At 49.0% G+C, this 15,903-nt stretch overlaps 1 protein-coding gene across 1 annotated transcript in view; it reads left to right on the top strand.

Moving 5' to 3' along the window:
* Nucleotides 1-770: 770 nt before the first annotated feature.
* LOC148011858 (uncharacterized) overlaps nucleotides 771-15,903 on the top strand; it is a 68,052-nt gene continuing 52,919 nt past the window's right edge. The window contains exons 1-5 of the mRNA XM_087670202.1: nucleotides 771-901; nucleotides 1,047-1,209; nucleotides 1,320-1,439; nucleotides 1,530-1,641; nucleotides 2,111-2,194. Of these exons, the coding sequence (XP_087526328.1) occupies nucleotides 1,370-1,439; nucleotides 1,530-1,641; nucleotides 2,111-2,194 (266 nt within the window). The 5' untranslated portion in view covers nucleotides 771-901; nucleotides 1,047-1,209; nucleotides 1,320-1,369. The remainder of the gene's footprint in view (nucleotides 902-1,046; nucleotides 1,210-1,319; nucleotides 1,440-1,529; nucleotides 1,642-2,110; nucleotides 2,195-15,903) is intronic.

Genomic DNA, 15,903 nt, shown 5'->3' with positions numbered 1-15,903 from the left:
GTTAAGTTGTGTGTGTATCATTAATTTCATGAATAGATGCATGTGTATGCTTTTTTTCACAACTCTTGCCACATGAATTGGCCTACCTATCATTAACATCGGTGTGAAGCATTGACTATGCACGACCTAAGTGTATGAACTTAAGATATGAAGTACTCGAACTACTACTAACATCCATACAAAGCACTAGTAGAGTATTAGGCTTTGTGTGGCCTAGGCACATGAGGCATGTGCCATGAAATGCCCTAATTATTACTAACATTGGTGTGAAGCACTAATGAAATCTAAGTGGGGAGGGCCTAATCTATACTATTAGTTAAGGAGAGGTTGGGGGCGGGTGCCACGTGGCAGCCCCCCACCTCCCCCACAAAAAAAAAAGAGAATGCGGGGGCGGGTGCCACAAGTCCAGCACCCGCCCCCGCCCCAGTCTAGGCGCGGAGCGCCTAGTATAGAGTATAGATAAACAGAGAGATGTAGATGTATATATAGATAAATGATAATAATAATAATCACGTAATGCTAGCATGCAAACAAAAGATCGAGAGACACCAACACCCCAAGTGTGTGTATGTCGAACGTGTTCTTGCCGAAGTCGCCATCTTTCGTCTGGCCATCATCAGTATCATCATCAAGAAATCAGCAAAAGGTCTCATTGAGATCTCTGATGAAGAAGCGAGAAGAAATCCAGCGTGCGACTGAAAATTTCTGCGTCAGAAAATCAACAGGAGTAACGATCTTCCATGAAATCTAAGAACGAAGAAAGCGGCGTGGGGGTGCGGGGGCGGGGGCGGGGGCATGAGTTGCTCAGTTAACATACTGCAAACCCTGTGAGATGACAATATCTTCAGAAAATGCTCAGTCGATTGTCATGGATTCAGACGAAGAGAACCGACAAGAAAAGGCACGCTCTCAGCGGTTTCCAGTGCTGTACTTGTCCTTGCTTCTCGGCCTTGCCTGATCGATGCTCTATGGGAAAAGATCGAACAAGTTAGGGTTTCGCATTGACAGTTTTGCTCATTCTCTTGTAAATTTGCATGGTGTTGCAGCTTGATGGTAGAAGCAGCAACACAGGATGCAAATGGTTGCAGTTTTACGATCGAAGCAGTAACACAGGGTGCCATTTTGCATCAAGTGTAGTGCGTCCGATGTGTGATGCACTAAACCAGTGATGCTTCTGAGTTGAACTTTTGGATTGCAGATGCATGAGAGGTAATTGTTACGGGCCTTGAAATATTTTCTTCAAATGAGCGTATTATTCCTCTGATGCATCAGCCAAGTGTAACACATATCAAGTAAGAGATTGTGCCTCCCTTATACAGGAAATCACAGCAAGAAATGTATCACAATGGCATTTAGCTTTTGATGCATAATGGAGCCAGCCCCGGAGGATGTTGTTTTGGAGGAAGAGATTGACAAAAACTATGAGCCAACAGAGAAAGGTATTTGCTTGTGTTTCCATAGTGACATATTAAGTAGAAATATGATCATGAAGTGAAGTCCACGTGCCATCCATTTTGTGCACAATGCAGAGCTGGCTGAGTATGCAACTTGGCTTGGTATGGACCTGCTGCATCACAAGGACCTCCTCTGGATTGCAAAAGATGCACTAACAGCACCCCTACCAGATGATTGGAAGCCCTGGTGAGCTTCCTTAATCATTGGGTGGTGCTCGGATTTCTGTTTTTTTAATAGCTTTGGCATACATTTCATAGCTTTCCAACCCTTGGTCCATAATACATATGTTCACAGTAGCCTGTAAAAGTCTGAGCTTTTTTGTACTTGACACTCAGCATTTCAGAGATGGAAGAAAGCATTTTCAGTAACTAAATCACCTGTATCATTGCTGAATTGCCTGCATGCTGGGAGAGATCTTTATATTCTGCTGAATTGTACTAAGTAATCAGTATAAAATACAAGTGGTTTGACATCACCACAGATACAGATAATTTTCTTGGGGAAGTCAGTAGAGGATTATGTGTTCACTCCAATGTTGGGGTGGAAATGTTTCACACTGTGCCAGATTTATCCATTTTCATATGTTTTCAAGTTTTGTTAATAAAACTGTTAACAAGCATGTGAGACGGCTTGACACCCAATGCCTTTTTGCCAGCTTAACAGAAGAAGATGAGATTTATTACTTCAACTTTGCTACCGGGCAGAGCATCTGGGACCATCCATGTGATGAACACTACAGGTTTGTGCTGACTTCGTGTTTGCAAAATGGCTTTGATGTCAGCACTTACAACCGAGAAAAACTCTACTCCTAATTTGAATGTATTATTTGATCTTAAAATGCTTACTATGCCTTCAACTTTAAAATGTGGAATTCATTCCACTGCTTTCTTGCTTCTTTGATGACCCCCCTAGAACTAGATGACTACTCCTTTCCTAAAACAATTTGTGTGGTTAGCCCTTGTGAGTACATGACCATGCTTTTTCTTAGAGAAACTTTAGGGCCTTTGTTGCTGCCGTGGAAATCTCAGCAGAGCTTCTGGTGCTTTCATTAATTGGCATAAGTGATGGCTTTTGGGTATGTGATTCATATGGAGAGCCCATGGGGATTCCTTGTGGGACATTGGTGCGATATCTTGGATGCCATGTGGCGATTGACATTACTTCAGAGTAGCAATTGGCACCTCTTCGCTAGAGCATCATATACAAGCTCTTGTATTGGAGCTCTATATTGCTTTCTTTAGTTGGGAGAGGTACAACTGGGATTTTTCTTGTGACCATGTGGTATATGACTTCCTATTGGGCATTCTCTAGGTCATACATTGGCTAGGTGAAATGTTTTATCAAGAATTGTATTTGTTCAAGAGTAGACGGGACCCTAGCTAGTGGGTAGAGCAAAGGCTGCTTGGGATGTTATTATTCAGCCTAGATTCAAAGGAGGCTTGGGGATCTTGGAATTGGATAGCTAGAGCAAAGCTTAATTACCAATTAGTTAAGCTCATTATTAAGGCTCTTCTTATAGAGAGGAGCCTTGGAAAAAACTTTTGCCATGGAGGCTGTTGAGAAACCCTTCACCCGCAGTTTGCGTTTTTTCGCTTCTGTGTTTTGCGTTCAGGGTTTGCAGCCCCAAAAAGGGGTGCCATCCTAGACTAACTGTGCCTATTTATAGGCCACTCTCTTATTCATTCCTCACAGCTGATTCATTCAGTCCATCACCTCTTCTCTCTAGCCTCTCCACTACCCTCACACCCCTTTAGGAGGACATTGTGGTTCGTGGTTTGTGGCTGTCTTCATCATCTTCCTTGTGCTACGGCACCCTTGTTCCCTTGTATCACATTCACTCCATTAGAGTTTCTTCTCTCTTCTCTTCTCTTCTCCATGTTTGCCGAGTTCACTCTGTGTTCCTCCCCGCCAACCCTACTGTCTCGCTGGTACGCCATTTTTTGACATGGTATTAGAGCTGGATCTGCTCACCTAGCAGCGAAGATCCTCCACTTCAGTGAAGGCAAAGACTGGTAACGGGTTCGGCTTCCACTTCTCTTCTTCTTCCGCTGCATCAAAATCTCGTTTTTTGCAGATTTCAGGAGTTTCAGCTTGCTGTTCACACCCCGTTCGCGGAGAACATCTCAGTTGAAGCTGTCCATTGCTGTCTCCATCAGTTGGTGCTTGATTTCCAGCCCTCTTCACGCAGTTTGGAGCTGATTCCAGCCATGCGACTGCTGTTCCTGTGCAAACTTGCTACCGTACAGTCTGCCACATCATCGCAGTCCTGCTGCCTACGTTTTTCGTCTTTCTCTCTTGCCGGCTGTTCTTCCTGCGTTTTTAGTCTCTCTCTCTCCTGCAAGCTGTCCTGCCTGCGTTTTTAGTCCTTCTCTCACCTGCTGCCTGCGTTTTTAGTCTTTCTCTCTCCTCACCTGCGTTTTTTCTACTGGTTGCAACCTCTTACTGTTGGTCACATCCTCCCACTCGCAGCTCACTTTCAGCCCTTCCACTATTCTCCCACCCCTTGAGACGGACATTGCGGTTCATGCTTTGCATTGCCCTCACACCCCTTGAGGCGGACATTGCGGTTCATGGTTCGTGGTTGACCTCTTTCACCTCTTCCTTCTTCAACAAGGCACATTGGTATCCATGGCTTCTTTACCAATAGATGACCAATCTATTGTGTATTCCTACTGCAGCACAAACGGTCATCCCACCGAAGCTTGCTGACTTCGACTCTTGCTCCCCACCCCTCCGGAGTATATACATCTTCCACCAGGCACTCCTTGTGCCACCTCTCCTTTATGGGCCACAGAGATCGTTTTGCATCAGCTATTAGAGTACTATGCTCAAGGCAATAAGACGCATCCGATATGCACTAAGTCCTTTCGAGCACATGGAGGATCGATTGGCGCTACGACCTCCTGGAGATCGTTGCAATGCCAGTGGCAATCTTCTCCCACTTATTTTCAGGTACAGTGGCTTCCATGACCTACGGATCTACAGTTCGCTCCACTGAGAGACAGTGATTGTTTGATACTGTCTCCTCGTCAGTCCGCTCCTTCGAGAGACAGTGGCTGCTTGACTCCTTCCTCTTCTTCGGCTACCCAGTCTACTCCACTGGAGATTGTGACTGTTGCCCACCTCTGGCTCATCTTGAGCCTCCTTCCCCACCCTCTTCCACTCAGGTTTGAGAGGCCACTTCTGGGTGCTTTCTGGCTTTCTCTTCGGCACCCCAGATACCTTCTTCGGCACGACCGGTGGCACTTCCTTCGTCATCAAACATTTCGGAGTCCGTGATTCATGAGTTTTTGGATTCCCTATCTACTTCAGAGGGGGATGCTATTTCTTTGCCCTCAGAGGGGGCATCTACTTTTTCTTCGACTTCAGCAGGGTCTCCTCCACCTCCCACCTCAGAGGGGGAACCTACTCCACATGAAGTTCTTCACCCATCCTCTACTTTCTTTGGGTGGCTGTCTTCGACCAGTTATATCTTCTACTGATACCCAAGATCTTCAGGTACCACCTAGATCGGGACCTCAGAGGTTCAGCCGTGACTTGGTGACGAGGCCTTCGTATTCCTTCCAGCATGGATGCATGGAGCTAGTGGCTTCTCTCCTGAGGTTGAGTTTTGGTTTCTCCAGTTCACTCTGTCTACTGGTCTTTACTGCAGGTTCCCTTTCCGGTGGAAATCTTGGATCTTAGGGATCCTCTACATCTTCTTGCCTTGGTTACTTGGTCATCATGGAGCTACCTTCCGAGATCGAGTACGGGCATATCCTTATGGTTCTCGGCACCACACAAAGTCCGACATTCCTCCTATGCATTGCACGTTTTCATCATCTTTGTACTAGGGCGCTTGGGCAAGTGAACAATTTCCCCATGAGGGACACTGTCCAAGTGGCACTTACTGCATGAGCATTCTTCAGTATGTAGCATTGCATCTCCACCTCACTCTTCTCTTGTTCCCCTTTTTGGGTCTAAGAGGGGGTGTTGAGAAACCCTTCACCCTTCACCGGCAGTTTGCGTTTTTACGTTTCTGCGTTTTGCGTTTAGGATTTGCAGCCCCAAAAAGGGGCGCCATCCTAGATTGACTATGCCTATTTATAGGCCACTCTCTTATTCATTCCTCACGGCTGATTCATTCAGTTCATCACCTCTTCTCTCCAGCCTCTCCACTACCCTCACACCCCTTCAGGAGGACATTGCGGTTCGTGGTTCGTGGCTGTCTTCATCATTTTCCTTGTGCTACGACACCCTTGTTTCCTTGTATCACATTCACTCCATGATTCAGATCTTCATCATTCCATTCATCAGAGTTTCTTCTCTCTTATCTTCTCTTCTCTTCTCCATGTTCGCTGAGTTTACTCCGTGTTCCTCCCCGCCAACCCTACTCTCTCGTTGGTACGTCATCTTTTGATAGAGGCTACAATCTATTTTACCTTAAACTTAGAGGACCATGGCAGCCTACCATTCACTGGATTTTCCAAGAGATCAAGACTAGAGTCTTGGGGAGGAGTGAGGGTTGATTTATAGTTGCCATCATCGAAGCTTGGAGATCTATTTCACTTGGCCTTCATCAATACCATTGACCATAGTAAAGTGAAGAGGAGGCTGCCTTTTATCTTCAACCATTGCTTGAGATTAGAGTTTGGTCACAATCTTGGACAGAGGACTTATCTTTCCTAGGGAAATTTTCCATGTAGGTTGCTTTCTTGATGGAAGATGGGTTTGCTTTTTTGGAGCTATCGTAGGAGATCCAAAGGTGGAGACTATAGGGTCTCAGAGGTGGCAAAGTTATTATTGAGGCACTATCACAGGGAGTCCACCTTGAGTTGAGGATATAGAAATATGCATAGGTCTCTTTTGGAAAGAAATACTTGTCTATAGTGAAGAGTGCCAGAGGAAGCATTCAGGATACACGTGTTAATTGAGGTGTGTGCAGCATGTGTTAAGTAATATGCACTCGGGAGTAGTGTAAGGGCCTTTACACCAAACAACCTCCCACTTAAAGGTCCTAAGCGAACCTTTAACCAATTCCCACTAGTCTAATGCAATGCTCATGTTGAGCCTTTGCAAGACTTTTAGAGAGAACATCTGCAGGGTTACCCTGTGATTTGATCTTAGTGAGTGTGACTAGACCATGATCTAGAACTTGTTTGATAAAGTGATACCACAGAGCAATATGTTTGGTATGTGCATGAAACATGGCATTCTTAGCCAGGCATACAACACTCTGGCTATCACATCCAAGTACAGGTGTTTTGGTGGGCGCCCAAATTCCTTGACCAAACGACCAAGCCAAACAGCTTCTTTTGAAGCTTCAGTGGCTGAAATATATTCAGTCTCATTGGTATAAAGTGCTACTATCATCACAATTACAACACTTTCCCCTTGCATCCAATCATTGGAGTCATTTGTAAACTCTGTAGAAGCTCATGCCCGTCACGTCACAAGCTCCCCCCTCGTTACGTTTGATCGCACCCGCCAGATCGTTCACACTGCTACATCAGTTGGCTCCCCCATGTCGTGACAGCTCGCGACAGCCCGGGGCCCTGCCTTTCCCCTCTGTCCCTAACAATTCGCTCCCCCTGCCCCCAATGGATTCGGCTGCCTGCTCTGCCTACTCCACCCTCCATGCCATTCCATCCCCCTTGCTGGCCCCCGCCCGCCCTGTTGTCCCTGCCATACCCACCCTGTTGCCCCCCCATCCGCCCTGCTGTTCTCACCATACCCGCGCCCCCCCCCCCCCAAGGCCATCCTCTAATCCAGATCCCCCCCCAGCACGCTGCTTCCGTCTGTGATTGCGGTCCCGTTCGCGATATCCCCCCCTCCCCAAATGGCAAAAGACAGCAGCTTGCCCCCCCTCGCCATTGTTCCTCCCCACCCTCCAGTTGCTCCCTCTCTTGTAACAACTTTCCCCCTCAGGAAGCACCGCGACGTGATTGGTAGTTTTCTTAGAAGGGTCGCACAATGGAAACCTTTGGTTAGACGCCGACGCACTCAGCGAGTGCCCCCTAGTCAAATACCTTGCGTGTCATCCTCTCTGAGGAGCAGCTCTTAGCTATTTGAGCTAAGGAGCTGGAGCTAAAGGAAACAATGATTTATGGTCAAGTAATAGGACATTTCCCAGCCAAGGCCCAGCTTTGGGACTGGCTTCACTCCACGTTGTGCATCGGCACAGCGCAAATCGTGGAGGCGGTCCTAATGGGCCTAGGGATTTTCATGGTCAGGCTTAGTTCGGTAGATGCAGCTCGCGAGTTACTTGCCAGTTCACCATATGCGTCCACGAAGGAAGTCATATACATGGTCCCTTGGTATAGTGGCTTTACTGTGGAGGCATTTGCATTCCACAACAGGTTTCTTCGGCACCTGGTCACCCTTCTTTTCCCCGGTCTGGCGATAGAGTATCTCTAGTTGGTGGAAGACTTTGGACGGCTCTTGGTCACTGTCCTTCCCGTATCTTTCGCGGATGCAGTGACAGCACAACAGGAGTCCTAAAGGTACGGATGGCAATGAAAGAGGTCAAGAATATCCCACAGTTCCTAGAGATTGAGGCGGGCGGGCATGCCTTTAGGCAGTAGGTCATTGTGACAAGGCAGCCAGGGCAGTGCCTGCGCTGCTATGACTTTGGGCAGCAGGCAGCAGGGTGTACGTGTTTCAGAGCCAAGGCGGCTCTGCCAACAGGCCTGCAAGTGGACACTGATGGCTTCACACGGGTCCGGAGACGACAGAGAGGGAGACGGCAGGGGGGGCAACCAACTCCTTAGACCCAACCTCGACAGTAGGGAGCAGGTGGGCGAGCGACGCCCCCTCAGCAGAGCACTCCATAGCCTCCCCTGCCCACCCCTCCTAGTAGGCCAGCCCCCCCCCACACCCGCCATGCACCTCCGTCCATCCCACCATCCCTTGATCCTTCTTTCCCCCACCACCTCCCCTACCGAGCACCCCCCCTACCGAGTACCCCCCCTGATCCGCACTCGGTACAGGTGTTTCCCCCCAGACCCACCCCCCCTCCTCCCACAGGAGGTGATGAGCTACACACGCCTACATCATCCCTACACCAACAGTCTGCCCCCTCCCATACAGCCACGAGCTCATCCGCCCTTGCCGCCCGTCACACTTTCCCGAGACAGGTATAGCTGTTGTCACAGGAGTTCTTCCATAGTGGCCCATGGTCCTACCTGAGAGTTGCGAAGCGCAGAGAGTTCCCACTACCTCTAGAGGTGGGGATCTTCGTGGTCCGTAAGTCAAGGAGGGGCAAGGTCCATCTACTAGCACCATTGGATGGACCAAACTACGCCTTTTTTCTTCAGTCCTCTCACTCAGGGGAGTGGACGACTACACAGGTAGAGGAAGAGTTGAAGAGTCAGGTAGCGGACCACATCTTCCAGTGGATGGGAGAAGAAGGACTAGCACTGTTTGCACAACAGTGGCCTGGTTGCATGATGGACATTAACTGGTGGGCTGGTGTTGAGGTCCCATACTTGAGCATTATCTTTCGAGCTCCTCCATAGTGGAAAGCTTCGAGGGATGTGATCGAGTGGCCCCTGGCACAGGTGGCCCGTTTCTATTAGTGTACAGAGTCAGGACTCTCAGCATGGCTGATAGATACATTGATAGTACCACCTGGAGCATCTATCACCCCTATGGTCCCGACCGAGGGCCACCATGGGGGATTGGAAAGCTGTCCAGACCGGTGGCAAAGCGTACTTGCATACCTCATAGCTTCTCCTCCTCGTCAGCAGCCTATTCGGTCAGTCACAGGTTTCCCCATGAGCTTACACCTTGCATCCTGGAATGTGAATAGTCTCCACTACAGTGGGGCACGTGGTTCCAAGAAGTTGATTGTTCGGAAGGAGCTACAGCTTGTCCTTGCCGGATGGATCGACATCTTACTTTTATAGGAGCAGAAGCTCACCCCCACCCAGGCCTAGTGGGCTGGGAAGGTACTTCCGGGCAGCTCACACACTTATTGGGAGCATGCCATAGGTGCCCATGGCAAGAGTGGAGGCGTATGCACCTCTATTGGCCCAGTCTCACTGCCTGTGTATGAGACCACGGGACGATAGTGGCAGGGAGGATTCTATGGATCAGATTGGATATTGGAGATTTGTGCCTTGGAGTCCTCAATGTCTATGCCCCTACGGAGGTTAGGTCACGCAGTAGGTTCTGGGTGGAGATCGCGGATGGACTCCTAGAGGTGGACTCCTGGATCGTTGGAGGAGACTTCAACAACCTGGAGGCCTTGGAGGACCAGCAGGGTAGAGGCAGAAACTACCAAGGCATGGCTGGGGAGGAGCAGGAAGCATGGGAGGTTTTTCTGCTAGCAGTAAGAGCACGCGATGCCTGCAGAGACACTGCTTTCCACAGGAGGGAGAGTTCGTTGGACTTCTCTTGGGGATATAGGCGACTAGGTGGAGCTTTGCTGGAGCGGTTGGATAGGTTTTATGTGGGAGAGTGGGGAGGCTCTCATGGAGGCCAGATTGGGCAGTTGGCAGGCACCACATTGTCCCATCACTGCCCGGTTCTCCTGACACTTGATCCCCCAACATCCGCCTTAGACACACGATCCTGTCGGATCCCTGACTCAATCTATAGGAGGGAAGAGGTGATGAGACAGATAGAGCAGATTTGGACCAGAGAGTGGGACAGGAAGGACTGGGTAGCAAAGGAGGTTGCGGAGGTCCTAATCGAGTCGAGTAGAATCTGCCAAGAGGCAGCCATACAAGCTAGGCAACAGAGCTGGGAGGAGGAGAGAGCACTCCGGCGGGACCTTGCAGCCACGCAGAGATTATTACAAGAGGCACCAGGGGATCCCACCCTCCACGCACAGGAGGTGCACGCATGAGCAACCATTGCTGGCCTAGAGGACATGCGCTCGGAGTTCTCTTTCCGAACCTCAGCAGCCTTCTAGGCACGGAAGGGGGACACGATGTGCAAGGAGTTCTTCCAGGTGCACCAGCCTCGTGCTGTAGGAGAGCAGATACGCAGCCTTCGGGATCACTATGGCAGGATTCGTTCTAGCCCAGACGAGGTGATGGAGATTGCCACCGACTATTACACGCGCCTCTTCCAGCAGGAGATAGCTTCAGCTAGAGGACAAAGATGTAGACAGCAGGTCTGGGATCACATCCCCTCCCTCGTCACAGAGGAGATGGGACGCTCCCTCCTGGTCCCCCTTCACAGAGAAGGAACTAGAAAAGGCCTTCCATACACAGGATGGGCAAAAATGCCTGGGGGAGGATGGCCTATCTAGGGCCTTCTTCACCACCTACTGGGAAGTAGTAAAGGACCCTCTACTGATGGCCTTCCAGGAGATTTTCACTTCAGGACAGATGCCAGGGAGTCTTTCGGCATGCCTTATCAATCTTCTTCCCAAAGGGGGAGACCGGTTGGAGCTTTCCTAGTGGAGATTGATCACCTTATTGTCAGTGGCCTATAGGCAAAGATGATTGGCAGGCGACTACTCCCCGTGCTCCCAGACATCATCCATGACACACAGATAGGCTTTGTCCAGGATAGGAGCATCCTAGACAATGTATTTACCTTCTTTGAGGTGACAGAGTGGGCTCAGCACAGTGGGAAAGACCGGCCATACTGCTCTTGGATTGAGAAAGCTTATGACAGGGTGGACTGGGATTTCCTAGAGGGCACCATGGTGAGGTTGGGACTCCCCCAATTTTGGATTTGCGGGGTCTCCGCCCTTTACAGATCAACCACCAACAGGGTTCTCATAGGCGAAAGGCGAGGGAAGAAGTTTCGGCTGGAGAGATCTGTTCAATAGGGCTGCCCCCTAGTCCCATATTTGTTTCTACTCTTTGTAGAGGCGATGTCTCACTTTCTCAGATCATGTATGAACGGATTACGCGGCCTCCGACTTCCAGTGAGAGAGAGAGGAGATTGAGTTGTTAGACTCAGAGTATGCAGATGATACAACACTCTACATAGAGGACGATGAGTTGATGCTGAAGAGAGTGAGGCTGGCTCTTGACGTGTTTTATTCTGCAGCGGGAGCGAAAATCAACTGATGAAAGTTGGTTGGTTTCCTCATAGACCCAGACTCTAGCATGGAGTGGGGCGTCCACCTGGGATTTAGATGGGTGAGCAGAGGGCAGACTGTCCGGTACCTATGGTTCCAGGTGGGACTCGACATCACTCTTGCCTAGCAGTTTCTTCCTGTCCTTGATTCTATTGGGAGGAAATTGACCTACTGGAGCACGGCTCGCCTCTCACAAGCCGGCCGAGCCCTAGTGGTTAACTAGGTACTCCTAGCGACGGCCTGGTACATTGCCGCGTGTTGGTGCTTCTCCTCATCATGCGTAGTACAGCTCCGCCACCTAGTGTGGAATTTCCTTTGGTCGGGGTCAGATGGTTTCAGGGACTCCAGGGCCAAGGTAGCGTGGGCGACCATCATACAGCATCGGTCAGAGGGAGGGCTTGGGATCATTGATCCAAAATATCAGAGTATGGCCCTCTTGGGCAAGCTAGTTGTCCAGGGCCTCATACCAGGCGGGCAAACCTAGAAGGTCTTATTGCAGGAGGGCCTTCAGGACCGTAGACCGAGGCTTGGCAGTGAGTGGAGGCCGTCCGTAAGATGGATCTTCACGTCAGCCCAGATCCCCCCCCCCCCCCCCCCCCCCCAAAAAAAATTACCTTTCCTACGCAGCTTACTCCGCGTGTGGCAGGGCCTCCGTAAGGCCCTAATCCAGAGCCTCCCAGGTTGCCAGAAGGAGATAGACCATCAGCCGGTGATCTGGAACCCTCAGGTCAAAGATCGGGAAGAGGCACAGATCGGCGAGCGCCCCCACATCTAGTGGTTGGGAGGCCGGCCCGGCTCGTACCATTAGGACATGGCGGGAGGTGTACAGGATGGCGGGCGAGGTGCTGTAGTGAGTATCAGGTTGCCAGAGAGGAGTGGAGTTGAGGATAAGGGAGATAGACGCAGCAATACCTCTGGAGTGGCTTGCTTCCCCGATACGAGAGCCGATTGAGCACGGGGAGGTATGGGCAGCTAGATTTTCACCAGTAGGCATCCCCCTACAAGTGGCAGGTAGAGTAGGCGGCGCCCCTCAGGGGACTTTCTTTGCCGTGTAGGAGGGGGGGGTGTTTGTCCCTTAATAGAGGTGGGAGGGCAGACCACTTGATGAGCTGGAGTGGGATCCAGGAGAGTGGCTATGGCCGGCCACTGCGGTCGCCAAGAAGCCACCCACTTTCCTAGAGTACATCGCCAGGATTGGTAGACATGTATTGATGCAGGAGGATATGGATTAGGCACCGTCACGTAGCAGGCACTGGGCAGAGCACAACATCACGGAGCCTTTCTGACGGACCTTTTGGCGCCGCCTATGGGATAGCTGGAGGTCGAGGAGGGTATCGTATTTCTTATGGCTGGTGGCACATGGAGGCTTGGCGGTGGGAAGTTGGCTTGTCTAGATGCAAAAGGAGGGAGGTTGTAAGCGCTGCACACAGCAGCCTCTGGAAACCCCAAAGCACTGCCTTTGGTCATGTGAGGAGGCGCAGCTCGTGTGGAGAGAAGCATGCCGCATCCTTCGCCGTATAACACCCAGCCTTGGATGTATCTTATGGGAAGCTTTCTGTTGGCAAGTAGTTAGCTAGGGCCGTCATCTTCTGTATGAGGTTGGGATGCATGACACGATATTCATTATCAAGGCAGGGTCGTGCGCAATGGTGGGTTTGGAGGCTCTACCCATTCGCTAGGTATTGGAGCCCATAGCAGACCGCTCGGAGGAATGGGAGATCATAGGGAGTCTTACTGGATGGCATATCTGGAAGTGTAACGTGCCCACTTCTCAAATCGCAGGACATGTCTTAGCAGTTCATCGAGAGATATATCTAGAAGACGCCGCCGACACTCCCAAGGAATGCCATGTGGTTTGCCAACTAGGGTCTCTCGAGTCTGCCCCACAACGGAACTTATCCGGCTGTTCCCACTAGGATCAACCTGAAGTCCGGGTTCCTTGTAATCGGGCCTTCCTAACAGCCTTCTAGTGTCGGTCGACAGCCGCTCCACTTTGTGTAGATACAATTGGACCCAAGTAGACTCATACCGCACTTGGTTCAAGGAGAATGGAAAACAAGAGGGAGGCATCGCTCGACCTCTCTGCCCGTAGGGTATAGTTCCATTCCGGTCCCCCAAAACAGTATGAATCAGGGTTTCAACTTATAAGTTCTAAGGTCCTTGTCTAACTAACGTTCGCATCAAATAAATTCCATTGAGGAAAGCTCTCGGCTAACCGAGACCACCCTGCCGTAGGATGGACCCGACAGTCACATCCACCATGCTTCCCTCGGGGGTTGTTTTAGTTATCTAATTACCTACCATATTATGTTTAACACATAAAAACAACTTCCTTAATTAACCCGTTAATCACAGGTTCCTTTACGTAATTTAGGGTACAGACACGAAGACAAGATAAAACAAGATTAGGGTACAGACACGTAATTTAGGGTACAGACACGAAGACAAGATAAAACAAGATTAAACACTTCCTTAACTTATCTTCAGATTAATGTTTGTCTCCCGCCCTTACAGGAGAATTAAGTGTTCCTTTCTGCCTCTGCAGAAAAGTCATTCCGTCTCCCGGCAACAAACCCGAAGGTTTATCCTACCAAGATTTCGCCTTGTAACTAGTATCAAGGCCTCGAGATCCCATCTCGAGTCACGTAGAACTCTTGTGTAGGGTTCGGAGGTATTGGGATTTACGGCCAGAGCCCCCACTGGCACCCAAGTGTCCTCCTACGCTAAGTAATTTCCACGGAGAGACCTCTCGCGGCGGGTTCGGTCCACATTCCCAGCGCGGATTCATAACCCCCTTGGTTAGGGTTTGGCAGTTCGCGGGGAGGTAGCTAGCGCCATTCTTCCTTAATTATCCCTTTAGGAAATCATCCACAGCTGAAGCAACCGGCCTAATAACATTAACTAGGGAAAACATCCCTTTTGTTACAATGGCAATCAATCATCACAGACCCGGCCATGAAATCATCAACCACACCCCACTTGGGTTAACATTCAAAACCACATTAACAAACAGTTGAATGCGCAACCTCTTGCTTCAAGGCATCGCAATCCCATTGCATGCACAACCAGAATTTAACTTGGATGTATCAAAACACTTTTACAACCTTTTCAAACAACCAAGCATAACTTGGGTCAATAGTCCATCTTTAACAAGATCAATCTTCCTTAGAAACCATTTCAACAGTTCCAAGCAACATGCTTAGCATAAATCAATTACCCTGAAGTTCGCTCTCCCCCTTGGGTTAGGGCTTCGCAAGGTCGATTTAACAAGTTCCTTCTAGATCCTTTAAATGAACTAAGTGATTTCATCTTGACCTTTATTAATCCTGGCTATCTATTTAGGGTAGAAGATCAACCCAATTCCTAGAGTAGCTATCTAATATCACAGGTCACCAAGTGCTAACCCATATTGCTAGTACATCACCAAGAGTACATTAACGAGATTCCAACCTGATTAGCCATAGGTTATCCAACCAATCTTCATCTATCGGCTAGAGATTGGACAAGGATCTCTAAACGGCATTCCTTTTAGAACTACTGTTCTAACAATGTTTATCGTGCAATCCCATTGTGTGTGCAAGTTAACATATATCGACATGTGCATGATCTAACTGTTACTTTAATGTACTCTATCATCCTTGCGCATCAAAAACTGGTTTGCAATCTTAGGATGCTATTGCTTTTTTTTTTTTTTGGCTGAGGGTGTATTTTTATCTCTTTCGATGCGAGGCTCCAATCCTTCTCGTGACAATAATGCAAACTAAGGTAATCCATTCAGTGTATAATACAAAAATATCTTCTACTATTATCAGTAGAATGTTCTTCATGCAAGTGTTTGTATTTTCCTTAATCAAATTTACCTATCATTTCATTGACCATAAATATGAAATATCTTATGATTATTACAACTGTCGTAACTAGATTCATACCTAGGTTCTTTACCTATCAAACCATGCAATATGAATTTTATTATGATCCCCTATCCTCATGAGATAAGCAAGACATCGAAGCAGTACCTGATTGTGGGGAGAAATTTTAGTGTTTACCCTTGGCAGTGTGTTTGCATGGGTGGTGGCATCTTGACCCGAATCTCTGTCCATGGTTGTGGGATTCCCATTCACTTGGGAAGATCTCCGCTTCGGGGCCATCCTCAATTATGAGACTCTTTGAGTCGTGGAGAGAAAGTCCGTAAGAACCTTGGCCAAGAGACAATGTATGAATAGGGAGCGCCTATTGGGAGCCGTGTATCTCATACACGAACTTCGGTAGAGAGCTTTAATGGGATGCGTCTTCTTGTGCAGGGATTGCAGAACTCTAGCACTCAATGCCACCTGAGCATATCCTAATGATGAAGATACTCCCAAAGGCACAAAAAGGGAGCCCATACGTGAATTGGGCTTAGGGGAGGGGAAGGTTGGAAAAGTTCT

This window comes from Lygodium microphyllum, chromosome 28, assembly GCF_053477565.2.
Source record: "Lygodium microphyllum isolate KBCC chromosome 28, Lygodium_microphyllum_v1.1.10, whole genome shotgun sequence".
NCBI lineage: Eukaryota > Viridiplantae > Streptophyta > Polypodiopsida > Schizaeales > Lygodiaceae > Lygodium > Lygodium microphyllum.
Note: the sequence above shows the minus strand (reverse complement) of the source record. Positions and strands in the feature narration are given on the sequence as shown.